This window comes from Squalius cephalus (assembly GCF_949319135.1).
Source record: "Squalius cephalus genome assembly, chromosome: 9".
Classification (NCBI taxonomy): Eukaryota; Metazoa; Chordata; class Actinopteri; order Cypriniformes; family Leuciscidae; genus Squalius; species Squalius cephalus.
The window spans coordinates 36,090,671-36,115,120 of NC_137130.1; the positions used below are offsets into that span (position 1 = coordinate 36,090,671).

Below are 24,450 nucleotides of genomic sequence, written 5' to 3' on the forward strand. Positions count from 1 at the left end.
TGGAAATCAATGTGGTCCATCTTTTTAGCTTTTTTTTTTTTTTTTTTTTTTTTTTTTAATTTTCATTTAAAAAAAATGTAATTAAAAAAAATTAATTCATACAGGTTTGGAACGACATGAGGGTGAGTAAATGATAATACATTTTTCCATTTTGAGTGAACTATCTCTTTAAACACATTTTAAACACAAATTCCTAATTAATTTTCCATCTTTTGGATTTTGAGGTGAAATGACAACCTGTTTCTGTTTGCAGCTGCGCTTCAGGTGACCCGAGTTTGAATCCCAGCTTGTCGTCCTTTCTGATTTCTTCCCCTAAATAATTAAGCAAAATATATCTAAATAGAGGCAAACAATGGCAAAAAAGCGATTGAATATGAAACTAAGTGGGGCAAGGAGCATGGTGATCTTGAGGGTACAAAGTGCGTGCAGTTAAAAAATAAAATAGGGCTTTGCACGTTCTATGGAGATGACATTTACATCACACGTACTGTACGCATACTCTACTGTACATGTAGAACCACAGTACCTGAATATCTCAGTCTGAAGTATCTGGTCACAGTGCTTTTGTATTCATGACAACAAGCATTTCTTTCTCTGGATCAAGCAAGTTTAATCATGAGTCTTCAAGGTTTCATTAGGAGACTGAAGGTCAGACACAGATTCTCTACGCCGCCGAAGTTACTTCGACATTGGTCGGGTCACTGGTAGTAGGGATACGTTTGTACTGAAGTGAGAGTTTGTATCAATCACTATAGGATTTCAAAAACACACTCTTTATCAGAGAGAGTCACAGCGCAAAGTTTTGGTTGTATCAGACTATATCTAAGGTCATGTCGCCCTATTTGGGACTCTTGTCCAATCTGTTTTTTTTTTTTTTTTTTGGCTATAACTGCACTTTTATACAGCAAGAGACTGTCTGACCAATACGTCAAGTGACCAACCATAATCATTTTTTTTATGTGTCATTTAGAGGCAGATTAAACTAAAATAGATGATACCATGGATCATTTAGCAAATTACACTGAGTTTATCTCAAATATAACTGAAGCCATTTTTAGTCCCTGTTAGCCAGTAGAGGGCAGTGAATCATGTTTAACTAACAGTGTATGACTTACAGTGGTAATGTTTCTCATGTTTTCATGTGGTAATGTTTCTCACACATATTTACAGACTCTCTTCAGACAGGGCAACGGGTCAGAAGTATGTGCTTGATATTTTTCACATCACGATTCTGTTTAAAAGTATCCCCTCATCCAAAGGAAATGATATCATTATTAATTTGTCTCTCTAAAAATTCATTAAGGCCTTCATGAAGCCCTGAAGTGATGAAAATGGGCCATAACCATTGTATTAAGCTAAATGTTCTGCAGCTCTTTACGCCACATATGAATTCTTTGTGGGAGGATGATTGTTTCCCAGGTTTAATCTGCATTAATTAAACATTCATGATTCCATTAGGAGGGACATCTGGCTTCTTTAATGGCTTTGTAATGTCAGGGACATTTAGATCCTAAAGAAGGACACATTTCACTTTTTCCCCTTTGACACACTAAACTTCAGATGACAGAATTGTTGTTTTTATGGCGGTCATGATTCTAGTGTCAGAGGTGTGTGTTTGATGGTAAACCGGGTTTTTGTTACGTTTAAAAGAATATTTTGGGTAAATACAACTTTGGGTTAAATTCAATCTATTGAGCAGTTGTTCTGTACTGGGGTAGTGGAGCAGAAGTTGTACAGTATTTAACCTGGAACAATCCTTGTTATAATGATCACTGTAAAAATAACCCGTTCAATTTATTGTAAAAAAAATAAATAAAAAACAGTTGTTGCCAGAAATCCAGTAAAACAGAAACAATACAAGAGAGACAATATTTCAGATATTACAGGATAGTGTATTTAAGATATATTTCATTAAGTGATATAAGACACATTACACTAAAATAGCGCAATAAATATTAACTAAATAACATAAATTGTAACGAAAAGACCCTAATGTACATTACTGAAAACAAAAATTTGAACAACAAACAATTGAAATATAATCAAATGTGATGTCACTCAGGGACTTCTGGGAATGTCCTTTTACTGTTTTTGCACTGGAAATTATATGGTAATTCATAGTTTCCTAAAAAACATAAATTAGACAGTATTTTACAGTAAAATTACATGTAATGTACTGTTAAACCATTTACTTTTACTGTTTTTCAGCATAATTTATATGGTAATTCATAGTTTCCTAAAGATTTTCCTACCGTATTTTATAGTAATTGATGTTAAACTGTTTACTTTTACTGTTTTTTAACCATAAATGATAAAGTATTTCATAGTTTTTTGCTTCCAAATCCATACATTTGACATTATTATACAGTAAAATATATTCTGATGTTAAACCATTTACTTTTTTACTGTTTTCACTATAAATTGTACAGTATTTCATAGTGTTTACTTCCAAAAGCCATAAATTTGACATTATTTTACAGTAAAATGACATATAATGTGATGTTAAACCATTTACTTTTACGGTTTTTACTCTGTAAAATATATGGTTATTCATAGTTTCCTAAAAAACATAAATTAGACAGTATTTTATAGTAAAATTACATGTAATGTGCTGTTAAACCATTTACTTTCACTGTTTTTCAGCATCATTTGTATTGCTATTTTGGTATTTTACTTGCAAAAAACTAAAATTTGGCAGTATCTTACTGTACAATTACACATAATGTGATGTTAAACCATTTACTTTTACAGTTTTTCACCAAAATTATACAGTAATTCATAGTTTTTACTTCCAAAAGCCATAAATTTGACATTATTATGCAGTAAAATGTAATGTGATGTTAAACTTTTACTGTTTATAACTATAAATTATATGGTAATTCATAGTTTTTACTTACAAAACCCATAGATTTTGCCATATTTAAAAGAAAACTTACACTTAAGCAAATCAACAGGTGTTTATTTTAGCATTTTACAGTCCTGTTAAAACTTTTTACATTTTAGTGAAGAAAATCTGAGTGAAGGGTGAGGATGAGTGGCGTTTTGATGCTGAGGTATGTTCTGCTCATAAAGCTTCATCCTGCATACGGTCTCAATGATGGGTCGTATAAACTCTCCACAGGACTGTTACACACTCATACATGTTCTCTTGCTCTGGGCTTTCGGTAATGAGCCTAGAAGCAGCAGATGCAGGGTTTCCCCTGCAGGGTCAGAGGTCATGCTGGTTCGGGACAGAAAGCCTGCTGCGCCGGGCCCCGGTGACTCTGCTCTCCCCCCAGTGTGTCGTTTGATACTGACCTGCTATATGTCACAGAACACACAGTCTGTAAATCTCTTTGCTTCCTTTTGTAGTGGAAGAAACTTGAGCGTTCAGGTGAAAATGAACATTCAGATCTCCTGCAGAGTGTCAGGGGCTCCTCTCGTGTGCGCGTGCGTGTGTGTGTGTGTGTGTGCGTGTGTGTGTGTGTGTGTGTGTGCTGCGTACAACCCTCAGACTGACTGTTATATCCTGTTGTCGGTGTTAAGGACTATTCAGATCATGCACATAACAAACTTCACACATTTTCAGCCCTTGTGTGTGATACTGTAATACTGAATCAGATCAAACCTCTTTGATAACGGTCACTGGTGTGATACTGGTGTGATACTGGTGTGATACTGGTGTGACTCCCATCTGTCCATACACATGCCAATGGTGTATATGTGTCTCGCTCTTTAGGAACTCTGGGAGTGGTGACTGAAGTTACAATGAAGATCCGACCCGTTCCCGAGTATCAGAAGTACGGCTCCGTGGTATTCCCAAACTTCCAGCAGGGTGTGGCGTGCCTGAGAGAGGTGGCCAGACAGGTCAGTACAGGCCTACATGTGACTAACCCAGCTGTGGGCAGGCTAACTTCATTTTCTAGTGATATACTGTTAAGTTTTTTAGGTTTTATATATATATATATATATATATATATATATATATATATATATATATATATATATATATATATATATATATATATATATATATAATATAAAACCTAAAAAAACTTAACAGTATATCACTAGAATATGTATATATTGCCATTCAAAAGTTTGGGATCGGTAATATTTTTTATGTTTTTAAAAGAAGTCTCTTATGCTCACCAAGGCTGCATTTATTTGATTAAAAAGACAAAAAAAACAGTAATATTGTGAAATATTACAATTTAAAATAACTGTTTTTTTTTTATGTGAATATATAGTAAAATGTAATTTATTCCTGTGATCAAAGCTGAATTTTCAGCATCATTACTCCAGTCTTCAGTGTCACATGATCCTTCAGAAATCATTCTGATATGGTGATTTGATGCTCAAGAAAAGTTTATCATCATCAATGTTGAAAACATTCACATTTATGCATTTGACAGACGCTTGTATCCCAAGTGACTTGCATTGCATTTTAAGGAACACATTTTTACACATTCTTATCAGTTATTTGCTTTCCCTGGGAATCGAACCCGTGACCATGGCGTTGCAAGCGCTAACGCTCTACTGTTTGAGCTACAGGAAAATAGTTATGTAAACATTTTTTGCCAAAAGAGTAACCCCTGACGCGATGTATGACGTGGGATGTAGGAGTAGCGTAAGCTTTGACGTCTCTCGCGGTTCAAACAAATAGGACTTGGCAACAAACTCAAGCTCCTCTTCTATTACATATCGAAATCCTCTTTTTTTGGCTTCAAATTCATATCCTCCATTCACTACCATTATAAAGCACAGAAGAGCCAGGACATTTTAAAATTTAACTCTGATTGTATTCGTCTGAAAGAAGAAAGTTGTATACACTTCGGATGGCTTGAGGGCGAGTAAATCATGGGGTTATTTTCATTTTTGGGTGAACTATCCCTTTAACGCAAACCGCAAAAGATAAAGAGAAAATCACTCACTTCTCTTGACTGAATAACTTTAGTAGCTTTAGTATCTATACAAGGAAGACTGTTATAAGATTGTTACATTTGATTACTCTATTGAATTTCTGTATTTCTTACCTGAATACTTCACCTGACAAACTTAAAGGGGTCATCGGATGCCCATTTTCCTCAAGTTGGTATGATTCTTTAGGGCGGGGATGGGCAACTTCGGTCCTGGAGGGCCACTGTCCTGCAGACTTTAGCTCCAACCCTACTCAAACACACCTGAACAAGCTAATCAGCGTCTTAAGGGCCGTTCACACCGGGACGAATATCGGCGCACGTTATTCGCCAGCGTTTTTCAACGCGTTTTTTGTGTTCACACCCAAGCGATTTTCGCTGACGATGAGCCGAGTGAAATGCAAATTCATTCCCTGACATTAGATGGTGCTTAATGTAAAACAGAAATACCCCGGTACACAAGGTGGCGCTGCACAACTTTACGCTTCTGGCACTCGCAAGTCATGTCGCGTTTGTCATATAGTTCTTTATGTTCCGACACCAACGAGACCAGCAGCTCTACATTCATCTTGCCTTGCATCTTCCTCGTCTTATTTCTTCCCGGCAGTGTAGACGCTACTTGATGTATATCTTCTTCGGCGTTACGTATGTGTGCTCGGCAAGACCGTTTTGTGTTTGAGCGCCCCCAAGTTGTGTTTTACTGTAACTTCAGAAGCTCCAGACACGTGAGCAAAAGCGCCAATCTCATTGGTCGGAAAGTTTTTGACGCGGCGCGTCAAACCAAAAGAACGAACCCGAGGCGTTTTTTTTTTAAAAATGGCGCTTTTACGCGTGGCGTTTTTCGCGTCGGTGTGCACACTCACATTGGCGCCCTTTGTTTAGTCACGAGGCGCGAATATCGTGCGCGAAATTCGTCCCGGTGTGAACAGGCCTTTAGGATTATTAGAAAACTACAGGCAGGTGAGATTTATCAGGGTTGGAGCTAAACCCTGCAGGACAGTGGCCCTCCAGGACCGAAGTTGCCCATCCCTGCTTTAGGGTCTTCATGTAAAGTTTCTAAAATACTTTGATTAAAATCCCTCAATGGTTGTGTAAAACAACACCCTGTTTTACCTCCTCAAAAACAGCTCTGTTCACAGCGACCCGTTTTGGTGCATGTCTCTTTAAATGATAATGAGCAACTGCTCACCCCATCTCTCTCTCTTCCATGGGGCGAGTCGACACAAGACACGTAAAGTGATGCCTCGGCGGACAGTATACAAATGGCTGAGGGAAGAAATATGCTAATACAGGACAGTCCGTCATATGACATCAAATTGCTCAGAAAATCCAAACGGCTTGATGATTGAGAGTGTTTAGGCTTTCTGAGGATTAAAAAAGGAGTGAATGGATTTTTTTCATTGTATGGTGGTTGTGTCCACACACAGCAAAGACACATTTATATGCAAACACCATGCAAAAGTGAATTTTGCATCCGATGACCCATTAAAGCACTGTTCTGTTGTATTTATTTGTTCTTATTTTTGTTTCTTATTTCCAAACTGTTAGAGTTTAGTTGACTGAATCTATTGTAGATTTGCATTAAGTGTTAAATTAGCTGTCAAAGTGAAGACCGATGCCAGGAGAGAAGCTTTATTTTGAAGAGTGCATGTTGAATTGGGCTGTGTGTGTGTGTGTGTGTGAGAAGCTAATGGCCTCAGATCTGGGCTTCTCATTAGTGTGTGTGTTGCTGCTGGTGTAGCCCTTATTGATGATCTCAGTGTTACCGTCTCTTATTAGTCCATAAACAAACTGGGATCCAAACTTAAAATGAAATTATTGATTATGCTGTTCAGTACCTTCACTGCTCCTCCGTCCGTTTCTCTTCGCCCAAGGCTGCCTTTAAAAAAATCGGGTTATATTTTAATTGGAATTTCATTTTGCTGTACTGTAGGTGTTTCCTAACAACTGTCTGAGCAATTTTAATGTTGTAGATTTGTTTAAAAGTGTAGGAGAGGGTCATTATACGCCTCCGTCTATTAATCTGTTTCTGTCTGAGCATGTTTTCCTCTTCTTTATTCTTGTTCTAGAGATGTGCTCCGGCATCCATTCGGCTAATGGACAACGAGCAGTTTCAGTTCGGTGAGTTGCGTCTGTCCTTCTGATCTAACCTATATTACTTTCTTTCTTCTGTGGTACAAAAAAGATATTTTGAAGAATCTTCACACAGCTCTTTTACAATGACAGTTCATAGTGACGACGACAAAGAAACAAAAAAGGCACATCAAAAGCACCATTATTCTTTAATAAAAAAATTAAAAATAAATAAAAAGCCATCTAGATTTTACTAGAAGATAATTTCCTAACAAAAAAATGGTTGGGAAAGTCATTGGTCAAAAAGTGTTGGGATGCTAAACAAATCCAAATAGCAGATGCTTTTTAAAGTCCCCCTGTAGTCAACCATTTTATCCCTTAAAACTCATCTTTGATCACCAAAATGACATATTTAAACGTTTTTCCTTGAAAACAATTATTCATGTCTTAAAATAGCTTGTATGTAACTCGACACCCTTGCCTGGTTTAGTATATGCAGTTCTATGAATATGCAAATGAGCCCCGCCTCCACTCACTCACTCAGCTCAGAGATCCACTCGTTGACAAACACACGTTGATCTGATTGGTTACAAGGTAGTTTGTGACGTCAGAAACACCAAAGCGTGTTTTTGAGACTGTCTTTGGTTCACTGCAGTTTTAAGGAGGAAATACTCAGCAATGGTGTCGACTTATGAATTTACACATGGTTTGTCTTAAAGCATATTAAAAACACCACATAAGCCCTATTCGCACAGGATTAGTATTACCTAGGGACCTCCGGTAATTTGTAATAATCGCAGAGGTCGTCTGTGATTTTTATCCCGTGCGAATCTGCCATGTCTGTAAAAATGTCTGAAAAATTCCCCCCGAAAATTACCTACCGTATTTCGGCCAACACAGGGGTCCTCTGATAATACCAGTCCCGTGCGAATCCCCATGTCTGTGATTTGGGCTGTTTTTCTGTGAGCCTATCATTTCCTAAAGAACGTAATAACCATTATGGGCCGTTTAACAGTCCATTTTACGTCTGTATTAAAACTATATCAACAATAAAATCTCTCGATATGCTCTACTCCAATCCGATTATAGTTTTTCTCCAATAAAAACTATGAAGTGCTGCAAAAGAGAAAACAAACTACAGTAAAGACGTGATCTGGAAGCTCAACTCGGACCGTTGTCATGGAAACGTCAAATTAAGCATTTTGGCGCAGCATGGAAGCTCTTTTGGAAAGTTTGGACGCTTTTTGTGGTATTGTAACTTAGTAGTCTGTATCGTGGACCATTTCTTTGTCTCACACGGCCTCTAAAGACGTCCATTCTGTAAGTATCTCAAGAAATCAAAGTGTGAAAGAGTAAAAATGATATAAAATGAAATAAACCAAATAAAATGAATATAAAAACAAGCCTATCGCGACGTTTCGGTATTTATAATACCTTCTTCAGGCAGGCTTGTTGTAAATATGGACAAAGAATAAAAGAAAAAGAAGATATATTATATATAATAATATGATATTCTATAATATATATAATATATTTATCTAATAAATTGGTTTTAAATAAGTTCTTTTTTTGAATTGCAATACTGCAGCGTGATCTTCGTCTCAGCACGTTCAGCTAGTGAAGTGTGAATGGGTGGCCGCGCGCTGTAAAGTCCGTAAACTCGAGGGAATTACGAACATTTATTTGCCCGTGTGAATGAGCCACCAAAAACACAGACGTCAGGGGGTAATTTCTTAATTACAGAGGTCCAGGGGTAATACTAATCCCGTGCGAATAGGGCTATAGACACATAAACAACATTAAAAACTGGATTTTCACCACAGGGGACATTAAAAGGTGTAATTGCAAAAATAATACTAGGTCCTGCAGCCCTTCTGTCATCATCCAGACAACAGGTTATGATTTTCTCAATGGTTATTAAATATAGTAGTTATATAACCTGTTATTCTCAAAGTGAAAACATTACTGCTGGACCAACACCATATTTAATATGAAGTTGCTGATTAATTTTTCTACTGAGCTACAAAGTCCTGGAACTGACAGTGACAGATGCAAGCATGAAGATATTAATGTGTTAATTAAATATTTAAATGCGTCATAAATCATTCTAAAATGATGATTTGCTGCTCAAGAAACATTTCTGATTATTATCAGTGTTGAAAACAGTCGTGCTGCTTCATATTTTCGTGGAAACCGTTCTTTGATGTACAAAGTTCAAAAGAACAGCACTGATTAGAAACAGATTCTTCTTAACATTATAAATGTCACTTTTGATCAATTTAATGTCTTGCTTAATAAATGTATTTCTTTCTTTCAAAGAAATCATACTTATCCCAAACTTTTAAACGATAGTGTTTATTATTATTATTATTATTATTATTATTATTATTATACTGTTTTTTTTTAACATAATTTAATATATTATACAAGTTAATTTGAGCCTTTCAGTCGGTCAAAAAGACTGATTTATCTCAAATCATTGTGTAAGAAGCTTCATTTTATTTTGTTTGTTTTTTAAATAGATTTTAAACATTTATAACATTAATGTTATTGGAAATGTATTGTAACTACTCTGCCACATATCTGACTTCCAAATCAATACATACTTTTTAATTATTTGCACAAAACCTAATTAATATTCATGAGCTGAACCTTCACAGTGAGTTGTGCGACATCACAAACACATTGAACTACTGTAAGTGGCATCAATGTTTAATTAGACAATTTAGTATTTCTGTGGAGCTGTAAAGTCATTGACCGGTGTGTAATATCCAGATGTGCTGTATATTGATAGCAAACATTACCTGAGTGTTATGAGTTGGTTATGTAACTAAAACATGATAACTGAGAGCAAGAAGCAGAGCCTGTGTTTCCACAATCAATCCATTTCTGGCTTTAGAGACGGTGATCTGTTTTCATATTCAGCTCCACAGAGATGAATTGCAAGATTTAGCATTTGAGAGCTTTGTTTTTGTTTTTATTACTTGTTGTTGTTCTGTGTATTCATTACATCAGTGGTTTAATTTGGTGTGGTGCAATTCATCTCTGGAGAACCCCCGCTCGCGCCGCCGCGTAGAAAGTGAAATTGATCATTATTTTACCAGCTGAGCAGCGAGCGAATGCACAAACACGCCGTTCAGGAACAATGAAAAATGGCCCTGGCAGCAATTAAGCTCTCGGTGCCGCCGGGGTTGATGACGTTACACGTGGAGATGTGGGAGAATCTGTGAGGGGTTGCCAGATCAATGTGGAAAAGTTCCCCGTCTCCAGGGATCTCGTTAGCTCCTGTACAGATCTGTGTTTTCATCCACGGTGCACTTCTGAGAGAGATGAATCGACTCTTTAATGAAGACTCTGCTCTCTGTAATCATAATGGCTTTTGCAGCATGCACACTCTTTAAGCCCAGAAGTGTTTTTTTTATATATATATCTGTGTAATAATCGCAAGCAGAAGAAAAGATGCATGTATTCTCTGAGTGGTTCAGCGTAGTGAACGCGTGGATCCTCTCAAACTATTGGTCGTTGAGACTCTGGAAGCGTTAATGAACCTCATGGCATCAAACAGGAAAATCAAGTCACGGTATAAGTACGTTTATAGCATGGTACTACTGTAGAAACATACAGTAAAAGAGTAAAATTGTGGAGGAGTATTATTGTAGTATTTGTAAAAGTGTTTTCTATGTGAATATATGTTAAAATGTAATCTATTCTTGTGATCAAAGCTGAATTTTCAGCATCATTACTCCAGTCACATGATCCTTCAGAAATCATTCTAATATGATGATTTGATGATCAAGAAACATGATATTTCTGTGAAAACTGAGTTATATTTTATTTTTCATGATTCTTATGAATAGGAAAATATTTATTTGAAATAGAATCTTTTTTAACATTATAAATGTATTTACTGTCACTTAATCAATTTAATGCTGAATAAAAGTTTTAATTTCTTAATGCAAATCTTACTGACCCCAAACTTTTGAACAGTAGTGTATATCAATGGGAATTTAAGAACAAATATTTATCTATTGCAAAACTTTGGTAATATCTGTTTTTGTGTAGTTCAGTCACTTAAATACTTTTAGAAATGAAAGGTACTTTAAGTCATTGGATTATGTTGTTGTTTTTAATTGGGGGCCAAACCCCAAAGGGCCCCTATTGTATTTGTTCGTTTTCTTCTTCACTAATGGGAGTCTATGGCAGCCCTATGAACGGAATATGGGAAAATAATGAACATTTGCACACTTGTAGTGATGGGAATGACTAGAAATCTGACCCAATTTGGGGTCTCTTGTACCAACTCTATAGCGCCACCACCAGTTGACCTTTGAACACTTCGATCTAGAAAAATGAAACACAGTTCACCTGATTCCTCTCTTCATGCTGATCACGTTCAACATCTTACAATAAGACTCCGCCCAGTACAGTAGTGGCCATTTTGAAAAGGACAGCATTCAATATTTTTTGCTACTATTCCATCAATTTTCTTTTCTTAATCAGAACCATGATTTGAGAGTACATGCCAAATTTGGGAACACCACCACTTACAGGTCATGAGATCTGAAAAATGGCTCATTGTCATTATGATCCTTGGTTTATGCTGATTCCTACGATATCTCATTTGTCACTTTCCATCAATTTGCCTGTCCGCCATATCTAAGTAAATGAAAAACAGTTTTTTCGCTATTCCTACAAATTTTGTCCAATTTTGTTTCAAATCTCATCAGATGGTCTTTGGAGCGAGCCACACACCCTCCAGGGTCTTGGCCCCGTATCGTAGCTTGCAGCTATATTTATTATTATTATTAATATTGTTATTTTTATTATTATACTAACTTGATGGTTCACACTAAAGGCCAAACATGCATAAACACATTGTAACACTTGAGTTCAAAAACAATAAAATAAAACAAAACATTACAGACTAATTTTACATAATGAGTAAATAAAATTAGTTTATTATATCATAAAGATAAAAAGTTAATTCAGTTAAATTCCGATTGGATAAGGCACATTTGAAGCTCTTGCGAATATATAAACAACTGTAACCTGTACATCAGTTTAATGTTTATTATTGTGACATTGTACAGCATCCACAAACAAATCTAATAATCGTCGTCTTGACTTATTTGGGATGCGTCTCACTCTGAGTTTTCACAGTTCTTAGTCATTTTCGTGCATAAATACTGATAACTATTCAAATATATGTACCACAGACATCAACAAATCTCTTCCAGATGACACATTACTACCAGTTGACAGTATTATCATATTGCCAGCTCAGGAAGAGACAGGAAGTGAACACAACACTGGTTAGTGTGCTATCCGTTAGGCCACGGCAGCGACATGACTTGTTGTGTGTGATATATTTCACACACAGATTCATGTCAGCTGATTTTTTTCAGTTGATCTGAGATCTTGTGTTGGTTCTGACTGCGTGTGTGTGAGATTCCCTGGCGTTTCTTATCAGAGGAACTGCTATCAGGATGATTTATGTGCAGCGTTCCTTCTCGGCCTTTCCCTCTCTCTGTGTCTCCAGTCATTACTGCGCTATTGTTCACACCGCTAATAAATCTGACACAAAGGCCTCTGGGAAATCCGAGGGGCGAAACTGAGGGATGCTTGGTGACGTTAGAAAAGCACGAGAGTCATTCGTTTCGAGCGGAAAGCTTATGACTGCACATAGCTCCTGAAAAAAGAGCGCTAAATGATTGCGTGATTAATGCTGAGGTTTACTGACGTTTTCAATGTTTTGACAGGTCATGCACTCAAGCCGCAGGTGTCCTCCATGTTCACGTCATTCGTGGACGGGTTGAAAAAATTCTACATAACAAAGGTGAGAAAGAATCGTGAATTATTTTTAAAGAGAACTTATAAATCTTTAAAGACAGTCCTACTGTGAGAGACGAGGTTGTCAATGCATGGTGTTTGCTTCTGTTGAAGCCGTCAGCCAGCATTATTTCAACTTATTTCATTATTTATACACAATAATTGTGTTTAAAGGGATAGTTCACTTTGAAATTAAATTTTGGTATGTTTTAGCTTACCTCAAGGGCATCCAAGATGTAGGTGTCTCTTTTTCCGCAGTAGTTTCAATTTTGATATTTTTAGGTCAAACCGTTCTTGTCTGACAGTCCTATAATGCAGGTCTGTGGTCACTGTCTCAAAGAGCATGCACAGAGAAGTCCAAATTAAAACAATTCCCCATCGTCCAAATTAAACAATTCCCCATCGTAAGTACACATTGATGGCCTAAGACACGAAACGAGCGGTTTGTGTGAGAAAACGAACAGTATTTATATCGTTGTTATCTCTTGTTGTTATTATCTTGTTATCTCTTATTTCGTCCAAATGATCTGAGGGCGCGGGCGGGTATAGAAATATATACACTAGTTGTCGCCTTGGCTACGGTTTCGTTCCAATGAACTGCAGTAGCGAAGGCGACATCTAGTGTATATATCTATACCCGCCCGCGCCCTCAGATCATTTGGACGCGGCTGTGTTCGAGACAGTTCATTGGAACGAATGTCTTTAATGCGACATCTAGTGTATATATATCTATGCACCAGTCTGTGCACACGTCACACAGCAGGATGCGCCCGCGCCCTCAGATCACTTGGACGTGGTTGTTTTATAAGAGGTAAAAACGATATAAATACTGTTCGTTTTCTCACACAAACCGCTCGTTTCGTGTCTTAGGCCATCAATGTGTACTTGCGATGGGGAATTGTTTAATTTGGACGATGGGGAATTGTTTTAATTTGGACTTTGTGCATGCTCTTTGAGACAGTGACCACAGACCTGCATGAAATGACTGACAGACAAGAACTGTTTGACCTAAAAATATCAAAATTGAAACTACTGCGGAAAAAAAGACACCTACATCTTGGATGCCCTTGAGGTAAGCTAAAACATACCAACATTTTATTTCAAAGTGAACTATCCCTTTAACATCACTTTGTGGTGAACAACTACATTACCCATGATCCCCTACTGAAAATCCTCCAATCAGAGTCAAAACAAGCAAAATGTGGCAAAAGATCTCATTAACTCCGCCCACTCCATTAAGAACTGCGATTGATTTAATCGTGTATCTCAAAATACTTAAATATTTGATTATATGCATTTGCAACAAACTATTTATTATTATTATTATTATTATTATATATATATATTTATATATATATTTATAAATCAGCAGTTTTTAATGAGTAGTTTTGTTTCTCCATTGTTTTTAATTAGATTATGTCATTTGCAATGCTTCATGGGATTGCAGTTGTTTTCCTCTCTAAAGCTGTTAAGTACACGGTCTTGTACCTTTTGTATTTTTGTTTGATTTTCAATTTTTTTTTGCTTCAAAATCAACGTTTTTAATGTTATGGTTCTCCTCGGAGCTGGTTGGCTCGGTTCATGGCTAGTAACTCTTTAACAAAGACTTTTTAAAATCCCTATGGGATGTAAAATGTATGGAAAAACACTTCCGGAACCAGCGCCACTGAAAAAGTGGGCGGGCACTAATGCACTCTATTACGCTGCTCTCTGGAATACTTCATTCTGATTGGTCAGCCACAGTATTCTACATTCAGAGCAAGATGTGATGCTAGAATGATTTCATTCCACTGATTTGATTGGCTTGTGAAAAGTAGTCACTGATATTATTGGCTAATATTGTTTTTGTTTTGTTTTTTATTCACGCCCACACAGACTTGAAATAAAATCAGAAATGAAAACTCATTTTAGATGAAGCAGAGAATGTCAAAGTCTCATACATTATGATAAAGAATTATACTTTTCTTTTTGTTTTTCTTCAAAATAACGTTCACTGATGGATTGTGGGACTCTTTTGATTTCATGTTGTCTAACTGTGCAACACTGTTCTCAGTTTAAAGGATTCGACCCGCACCACCTGTGTGTCGCCACGCTGTTATTTGAGGGGGATCGTGGGAAGGTTTTGCAGCACGAGAAACAGGTTTACGACATCGCAGCCAAATTCGGGTAAGAAACCCTTGGTTTTTGAGTGTGTTCTTCCAATCTATGCCGTTTCTATGGAGCCAGAGTTACTATTTCACCAGTATAGTTCAGCATGGGTCATTAGGGTCGTGACCCCTGACCTTAACTGACCTTCCTGATTGTATACGGAAGCACTGGCGTTTGTCTCTGTCTTTTCATGCTCCCTCATTCATCACGGCTCTTTCAGTGGCAGTGATGGGTGTGTGAGGAAAAGAGAGCACAGATTGAATGATTTCAGCATTAAAGGTTGGTTTGATTTTGAGAATATTTGATTAGAGGCCGATTGTGATGGATAGAAGGGGATGAATGGATAGATCCCACAGCTGACCTTATTGATCCACTGCCTCTGTGTGCGTGTGTGTATCCATATGGGAAATGTTCACCAGACCACAAACGCCTTGATGGTTATTCTCTTGCAACATTGACAGTGCTGATAATATATGATTTTCCTCTTCACGTCCCAATGACCTGTATTCTGTTTTGTTACTGTGTGTGTGTGTGTGTGTGTGTGTGTGTGTGTGTGTTTAGGGGCCTGGCAGCAGGAGAGGACAACGGTCAGAGGGGTTACATGCTGACGTTTGTGATCGCGTATCTACGGGTGTGTTATGAATCCCCTTCATTTCAACAGACTTCAAAATACACCAAAATGCAACTACAAATAACTTTTATTTTTATATCTAACCCTAAATGTGTGTTTTTGATGCCAAGTTTTTTTTTTTTTTTTGGAGCGCCATGGGTCAAAATGTCATGGGTCAATAGGATTTAAAAAAAAAATTAAATACTTTTATTCCGTATGAAAACATTACATTGATCAAAACTGACATTAAGGCCATTTCTAATGTTACAAAAGATTTCAGGTAAATGCTGTTCTTTTGAAATCCTGATAGAAATGTATCACAAAAATATGAAGCGGCACAATGTTCTCAACATTGATAATACTCATAAACATTTCTTGAGCATCATATCATCATATTAGAGTGATTTCTGAAGGATCATGTGACACTGAAGACTGGAGTAATGATGCTGAAAATTCAGCTTTGATCACAGGAATAAATTACATTTTACTATATATTCACATAGAAAACAGTTACTTTAAATGTTTGTAATATTAACAATATTTTTGTATTTTTGATCAAGTAAATGTAGTCTGGGTGAGCAGAAGAGAATTTTGAAAAACAAAAAAAATCTTACCAACCCTGAGCATTTTAAGTATTATATATATATTTATTAAATGATAGCGTTATATATCTGTTATATAATACTTGACTATGATGGTCAAGCACTGATTGCATTACGTCAGCGGTCCTGTTTGTCCCGTCAGGGTTTGTTTTGAGATAATGATACAGCAGACTGTACACTATCCTTATAAATGTATCTCCGAACATATATATTTGTTGTTAAATGTACGCTGGAATTAAATGAACGGTGTGTGTGTGTGTGTGCAGGACTTGGGAATGGACTACTACGTGATGGGAGAGTCGTTTGAGACGTCTGTGCCCTGGGACAGGTAAGCGATGGTCAGGCATCACTTGTTTTGCACTGTGCTCTCTCTGTTGATCGCCCACGCTCTCCACGCTCGCTTTAACACCGTTGTTGTCTCTGTCTGGAGGCGTTAGTGGAGGTGGGAAGGTTAAGAGGACACAAAGTAAAGGAAAAACTTTAAGAGTTCACGTGAACCTGGAATTTTGGCTCTTAGTATTAACACAGGTTATGAACTAAAAGCAAAACTCATGTGAACTCATGCAGTTTAAATACATCCCAGGAAAGAGTGTCCAGAGTGAGAAGAAACTATAGTGCTGTGTTGTTGTTGTTGGTTTGTTCATTATTATTTTGTTGTGATTTTATATTGTTGTATTTTTTTGTTTTTCCCCATACTTAAATGTTTGTTGAATTAAAGTTTTAATTACTTAAATATGACTATTTGTAACATTTCAGAATAAAAGTGATTAGGTGACTTTTTGGCCACTCTTGTCTACTTTTGACAACACATTAATTAGTATTTTTATCTTTTTTTTTTTCATTTGTCTCTCTTTCAGGATTTTGGACTTGTGCAGGAATGTGAAGGAGAGGATTGTAAGAGAGTGTAAGGAGAGAGGAGTTCAGTTCCCTCCGCTGTCCACATGCAGGTACACACACACACACACACACGTCTATCTTCCTGACCTTTGATTTGCTGTCCATAAGGAAGTGCCTAACGACCATCCGGACTAGAGTTCAAGAGCAGCACACTAAAAATATTACCCACAATACCCTAGCATGGCGGTGGCAACTATTGTACAACCCAGCACTGCTCACATTTTATTCAGTAAATGTAAAAATCTAGAGGTATAGCTTTATATATTGATTAGTGGACTCTGTGTTCATTGTAATCTCACCTTTACCGTCCATCACACCGAGAGAGATTGGGGCTGAAGAGCATTTCCTAGCCATTCATTTCCTGTCGTTTGCTTTCCAGCTGCGCGAGACATGATTGATGTGGCCATTTAACCTCTGCAAAACCAGATAAACTTAAACTTACTTTGTCTCCAAGTCAAGGGTCACAAAGGCAGGGCCTGGATAGAAAGCATGTCAGTGTCTCTCACTTTCTCTTTGTGCCTTTCTAGAGTCATTAAACCCCACAGCAGCCGTAAATCCGCTTTAGCAGGAAGAATATCAAGATTACCGATTATAGAAACATCAAACACTCCTCATCCTCTCAGAAATAAGTGATTATGAGGTGTATATACCAGAACAAAATGAGAAAACTGAGCAAAATTAGAGAAATTATGACGGCCATCACAGTGCCGTAATTACCAGCGGGAAAAGCTGGATTGATTTGAACCTGGACTTTTTGAGTTGCTGTGACAAATAAAGAAATCATAGCAAACAATGCATGTATTATAGATATAGATATCTTTAGTTGATGGTAAATTAGTATCATGATTGTAAAAATGGGCTGTACAATTTCTGTATGCTTTTTGTGTACTGTTGATGAAGAATTGTTATAAAGCTTAATATCTAAGTGATGGATGATAATGTAACTAGCAATAGCATTTCATTTATAGGAACTTCAAATCAATGCCTATTATACATGAGTATATTTTAGTGTAATTATGGCCCCTAAAAGTGCACTCAGTATTATTCTAAAAAGGTATATTATAAAATGAATCATGGCTACATCCACACCACTAGGTGTCAGTATAAAATGGTGGAGATCTTCCCCAGATGGACTTGAAAGCATCATAACTAATGTTTTTCTCTTTGTTTTTCTCTCTCCAGAGTTACACAGACGTATGATGCAGGTGCTTGTGTGTATTTCTATTTTGCCTTTAATTACCGGGGTCTGAGCGATCCAGTTCATGTCTACGAAAAAGTGGAGGTAAGGACAGCAAGAAAGGTTAAGTTTAGCCATCGATCTTTAAACTAGCACAAAATGTCTCAGTATTTACCAGTGAGAGTAAAATGAACTGTCCAAATGAACCTTGCAGCCCTAGCTGATAGATCTAACTAAACATGTATTTCACTACTAAAAAGAAGGGCATCCAAGAACATTTTAAAAGCAAAGACTCGAATGAATCATTTGGTCATCTGACCAATCAGAGCAGAGTAGACCAATCACAACAGACTGGGTCATTGACCAATCAGAGCAGCAAAAATGAAATAATGATGATTCTTTAAAATATTAAAAATGATAATTAACGTCTTGTTTTGCTTCTATTGTGTAGCATGCGGCCCGGGAGGAGATTCTTGCCAATGGAGGAAGTCTGTCTCACCACCATGGAGGTGAATTACACCACACAGCACGTGACTCATCTGAAATAAGCAAATCTTTTCCCTCACTCTAAGCTCTACTAAACCGAACACACACACACAACTCGGCCTCTAGACTCCACTATTCAGCTTTAGAGAATGGTAACGTTGGGGTCGGTGGTTTGTCCTGGTTTAGTGGGTCTGAGACACATGACTTATCTACATTACCGTCCGCCTGCTGCTAGCTAAACGTCACCAGACTCATTAATCACACACACACACACACACACACACACACAGAGAGAGAGAGAGATCTGTGTGGGTCGAGTCTTAAATGGACTGATAAAGGAATAGTTCACTCAAAAAAAAAAAAGTTGTCTAATGCTGCGACCTGATCATTGAGTCAGATTTGTGAATTAATCATTCAAAGATCAGATGCAAAATAACATCTTTTATTTCACAGAAGAGAGAGAATGAAGTCTATTTGAAACAATGCCGGTGATATTTAATTTTTGAATGAACTATACCTTTAAAATGAGAGAGGAAACGGTGAGCTGATGTTTATAAACTTTCATGACCGCTATCTAAAAGAAAGAAAGCCATGCTGGTGTGTTTGTGTGTGTGTGTGTGTGTGTGTGTGTGTGTGTGTGGGGGGGGGGGGTAGTTCTCTGTAATTGTGATTAATAGCAGTACTGCGGTACTATCTGCCTGCCGACAGGCCCTTTTGTCTACACACAATCACAGCATGACAAATGAAGTGAGTGTGTGTGTATCTGGAAAAACAGATGTAGTCTGGGCTGGCGAGGTGGGAGGGCGCAGGAGAGAAACACACAGTTTACTAACCTGTGTTTACCACGGGTCAGAGCTGTGAATACACACGCTTGCCAGACCTCCACTCGCTCTGAACACAAACACACACAGTTTCTTTGTTGCACACTGACCGTGTGTACGCATCTAAGCAAACTAAACCAACAAAAAAATGCCCTTTGAGCCTGAAAGAACTCGTTAAAATAGATGTGCTGCTCTGCTAGAGATAAAGAGTTGAAGAGAGACCGTACAAACGGCCTGTAGTGAGGGAGATCTGGGTGGAAATTACCTGAACTCATTTGCAAAGCACTTGTCAATCACTTGACTGAATAACTTTGGTGGGAGATTGAGTTTAATACAGCCCTAGCAAACAGAACTAACTAAAAATGTATTTCACTACAAAAAAAAGAGAATGAATCAGTGAATCATTTGTGTGAAATTAACTGTCCAAGGGAACCTAGCAACCCTAGGTGATAGAACTAACATTTACTTCATTACAAAAAGAAGAGCTTCCAATAATATTTTGAAAGTTAATGAAATGAATGAACGAATGACTGAAATGAATCAGTGAATTATTTGTGGTGGGGGAGGGGGTGTTATTTGTGTGAATCATTTGTGTTGTCTTTGGAATGAACCATCCAAATGAACTCAGCAAACAGAACTAACTGAACATTTGTTTCACTGCAAAAAAATGAAGGGCTTCAGAGTACATTGTGAAAATAATGAATCAAATGAATCAGTGAATCATTTGTGTGTTTAGGATGTTCATTCAAAGGAACTATCCAAACGAAGTGATTCACTAAAGTGAATAAAATATTCCAGTGCTGTCCAGAACAACGGTCACCTCAGCTGTGCTACATGTGTAGTAATAGTGATGTGTTTGGACTAATGTGACCGCTCCAAAGTACAAAGCTTTTTCTGGTGCCGTGACCCGGATTCTCAGAGTTCCTGTCGGTCTTCGCAGTAGGAGTTTTGTTTTTCGGGTTTGTTTGTTTGGCACCACGCAGACATGCTTAAATGTGTCTTCTGAGCACAGCATGTGTAAACACACGCCTGAGGAAACACCAACAGTGTGTGTGTGTGTGTGTGTGTTTGTGCAGGTGAAGAGCAGGGGTTATACGAGAGCATCAGCCTCAGACACACTCACACTCCTGAGCTCTTCCTCTTTATTCAGCCATTGTTGAACACACACACCTCTGCTTTTGTCCCTGGCTGTAGTTTCTGCATGTCTCAGCTGTGTGAAAGTGGTTATGAGAGATGAATAGTGACAGGATAGTGATGGAAAGAGAGAGCTGATGGCGAGATGATAGATGTGTAAATTATCTCCGTGATGGAGGCAATGATGCAGTCATGCCTCCTTCTGTTTCTGTCTGTCGCCCAGCAGAGAGACACACACACACACACACACACACACACACCGCTGGGCGTTTGAGGAGGGGCCGCTCGTGATTGGTTCGTGTACGTTCGGTTGGCCGGCCCTCTGTTCTCTCATGAGAGATGATTGGCTCTGTCGCCACTAGACCTGTTTGCATATGCATGGGTTGGGCGGTTACCAATAGCGATCTGCCCTGGCCCTAAGCTCCGCCCCCTTCTCATACGGTAACGTATTATGACGAAACGCCGTCTGGTCGCTTATCAATCATAGTAAGCGTGTGAGAGACAGACTGAGAGACGTCAAGGTTTTCTAAACTGCTGTTCTGACAAATATGCTGTGTGGGATAACACACATAAAAGGATGTGTCATTGATTTGATATGAGAAAGAAATCATAACTATATTCTATTCTATTCTCTTCAATTCTAATATTATATTATATTATATTATATTATCAGATTATTTGAATTAAAATAACTAAATTTTATAGATACATGAAGTTGTGAATTATATCTAGGGACCAGCATATCATGTCATCTATCTATCTATCTATCTATCTGTCTGTCTGTCTGTCTGTCTGTCTGTCTGTCTGTCTGTCTGTCTGTCTGTCTGTCTGTCTGTCTGTCTGTCTATCTGTCTGTCTATCTATCTATCTATCTATCTATCTATCTATCTATCTATCTATCGTTCTATCTATCTATCGTTCTATCGTTCTATCGTTCTATCTATCGTTCTATCTATCGATCTATCGTTCTTTCCATTCATTCAAAATTATTTATTAATTATAATGATTAAATGGCAGTAATGATAATAATAATGGATTAAAAATGAATATTTAATAACACTGTTAAATCTAATATTCAATAAAACAGATTTTTTCCTTAATCTAACTTGATTCATCTTTTAAAAACAAAAACTATAATGATATAATGTTTTAATTACAATAATTTAATGATCTTGACTAAACAATTTAATAACACTGTTCAAAGTAATCTTTAGAAAATTTCTAAATTAATATCCATTTTCACACTCTACAATATAATATTGTGATGTCCTAAATTCACTTGTAGCATTTAAAATATTTAAGATTTGAGGGTTTTATTTACAAAATGGTATAGAATATTAATATAAGCCATCTATCGCCCTTATCATGAAATTAGTCTTCAGCTTAAAGGCTTTAATATCGGTGATTGATAGTGTTTGTTTGTTTGTTTGTTTGTTTGTTTGTTTGTTTGTTTGGCCAGTAAGCAACAACCTAACAACCACATAGCAACATGTTAAAATCACTCTGATTACCTCAACACAGAACAGCGACACCCTGGCAACCATCAGTTTTCATATCATTTTATCGTGTCATATTTTATGAATAGCAGTTTTAATGATTGGTTATTTAGTATCAATTTATAAGATACAATGTAATATTTTGTTACAAATTTGTTTAGCTGATATTGATGTATATGTTTAATAGAGTTTAGTCTGAACATGACAGCAACAGAAACAGACAGACAGAGACACACACACACAGACAGACAGACAGAGACACACACAGACAGACAGGCAGACACACACACACACACACACACACACACACACACACACAAAGACAGACAGACACACACACACACACACACACACACACACACACACAGACAGCATTCATTCATTCAGACAGACAGACATTCAGACAGACAGTCATTCAGACTGACAGACAGACAGACATTCAGACAGACAGACAGACAGACTGACAGACAGACAGACAGTCATTCAGACAGACAGTCAGACAGACAGACAGACAGTCAGTCATTCAGACAGACAGACAGACAGACAGACAGACCGACAGTCATTCAGACAGACAGACAGACAGACAGACAGCCATTCAGACAGACAGCCATTCAGACAGACAGCCATTCAGACAGACAGACAGACAGTCATTCAGACAGACATTCAGACAGACAGACAGACAGTCAGTCATTCAGACAGACAGACAGACAGACAGACAGACCGACAGTCATTCAGACAGACAGACAGAGACACACACAGACAGATAGACAGACAGACAGACAGTCAGTCATTCAGACAGACAGACAGACAGACAGACCGACAGACATTCAGACAGACAGACAGAGACACACACAGACAGATAGACAGACAGACAGTCAGTCATTCAGACAGACAGACAGATAGACAGACAGACAGTCATTCAGACAGTCATTCAGACAGACAGACAGACAGACAGAAAGTCATTCAGACAGACAGTCATTCAGACAGTCATATAGACAGACAGACAGTCATTCAGACAGACAGACAGGCAGATAGACAGCCATTCAGACAGACAGCCATTCAGACAGACAGTCATTCAGACAGTCATATAGACAGACAGACAGTCATTCAGACAGACAGACAGACAGTCATTCAGACAGACAGACAGACAGACATTCATACAGACAGTCATTCAGACAGACAGAATGTGAGTTGTGCTGCTGTAGTTTCTCTCCTCTGGGAGTTCAGGGATAATGAGTTTGATAGTCTGCTGCTCTCCATAAATCACATCATGCAAAACATCTCAGCGTTTCAGCAGTGCTGCCCACCGCAGAACATCCATCATCCAACCTCTCTCTCTCTCTCTCTCTCTCTCTCTCTCTCTCTCTCTCTCTCTCTCTCTCTCTCTCTCTCTCTCTCTCTCTCTCTCTCTCTCTCTCTCTCTCTCTCTCTCTCTCTCTCTCTCTCTCAGTGGGAAAGCTCCGGAAGGAATGGATGAAAGAGAGCGTGTCCGGCGTGGGGCTCGGCGTGCTCAAGTCGGTGAAGGAGTTTGTGGATCCTCAGAACATTTTTGGCAGCAGAAACCTGTTGTAATTCAGCAACACTCATGCGTTTTCTATTATCTTCTAATCATATTTGATTTAAACCTCATATTCCCGTCTTTCACGCACAGTAACACGATAAACCACTCCTCTGTTTCTCATTAACCGCATCACCTTTGACCTCTGACCTCCTCTTCAGTGAGGTGGCAGGGCTCCTCCTGATCACGTGACTTGATTTCTCGCCGGTCTTCCCGTGACTGAACAGGTTTTTGAGACCGTGAGGTCTGTGTCTGGCACTACTGTTGTGTTACTTACATTAGCAGACTGAATTATGCTTTTTAAAGCAGTGTGCCTTCTGTCTGTCTGTCTGTCTGTCTGTCTGACACTCCTCTTTCTGAGTGACTCAATGTTTTATTATCCTCTCTTCCTTACTGTACTTTTGCCTTTTCTATTCTTCAGCTCAATAAACTGTGTGTGTAATTTTTTTTGGAGGGGTGAATCTCATGAAAGATGTCCCAATTGTATTTCACTTCTAAAATCAAAAGGAAAAAAAAAAAAAAAAAAATGCACATAAAGCCAATTTTTTTTCAGCCATTATGAATTTTTGGACTTAAAAAATATGCACTAAATCTCAATAAGCAAATATATATAAAAAAAAATAATTAATTATGGTAATTAAAATTATTATTCATGTAATGAGAAGGAGGGAATATCATGGAAGCTTGTTTCCACCACAGAATAAAACATTTTAAAAGATAA

The 24,450-nt window shown here is 37.7% G+C and overlaps 1 protein-coding gene across 1 annotated transcript in view; it reads left to right on the top strand.

The window, feature by feature from the left end:
* Positions 1–24,163, top strand: part of agps (alkylglycerone phosphate synthase) — a 45,682-nt gene extending 21,519 nt beyond the window's left edge. Inside the window, exons 11-20 of the mRNA XM_079880570.1 lie at positions 3,719–3,846; positions 6,968–7,019; positions 12,731–12,807; positions 14,854–14,966; positions 15,510–15,579; positions 16,427–16,488; positions 17,018–17,107; positions 18,240–18,339; positions 18,686–18,743; positions 23,622–24,163. Coding sequence (XP_079736696.1) covers positions 3,719–3,846; positions 6,968–7,019; positions 12,731–12,807; positions 14,854–14,966; positions 15,510–15,579; positions 16,427–16,488; positions 17,018–17,107; positions 18,240–18,339; positions 18,686–18,743; positions 23,622–23,743 — 872 coding nt within the window. The 3' untranslated portion in view covers positions 23,744–24,163. The remainder of the gene's footprint in view (positions 1–3,718; positions 3,847–6,967; positions 7,020–12,730; positions 12,808–14,853; positions 14,967–15,509; positions 15,580–16,426; positions 16,489–17,017; positions 17,108–18,239; positions 18,340–18,685; positions 18,744–23,621) is intronic.
* Positions 24,164–24,450: the final 287 nt, after the last annotated feature.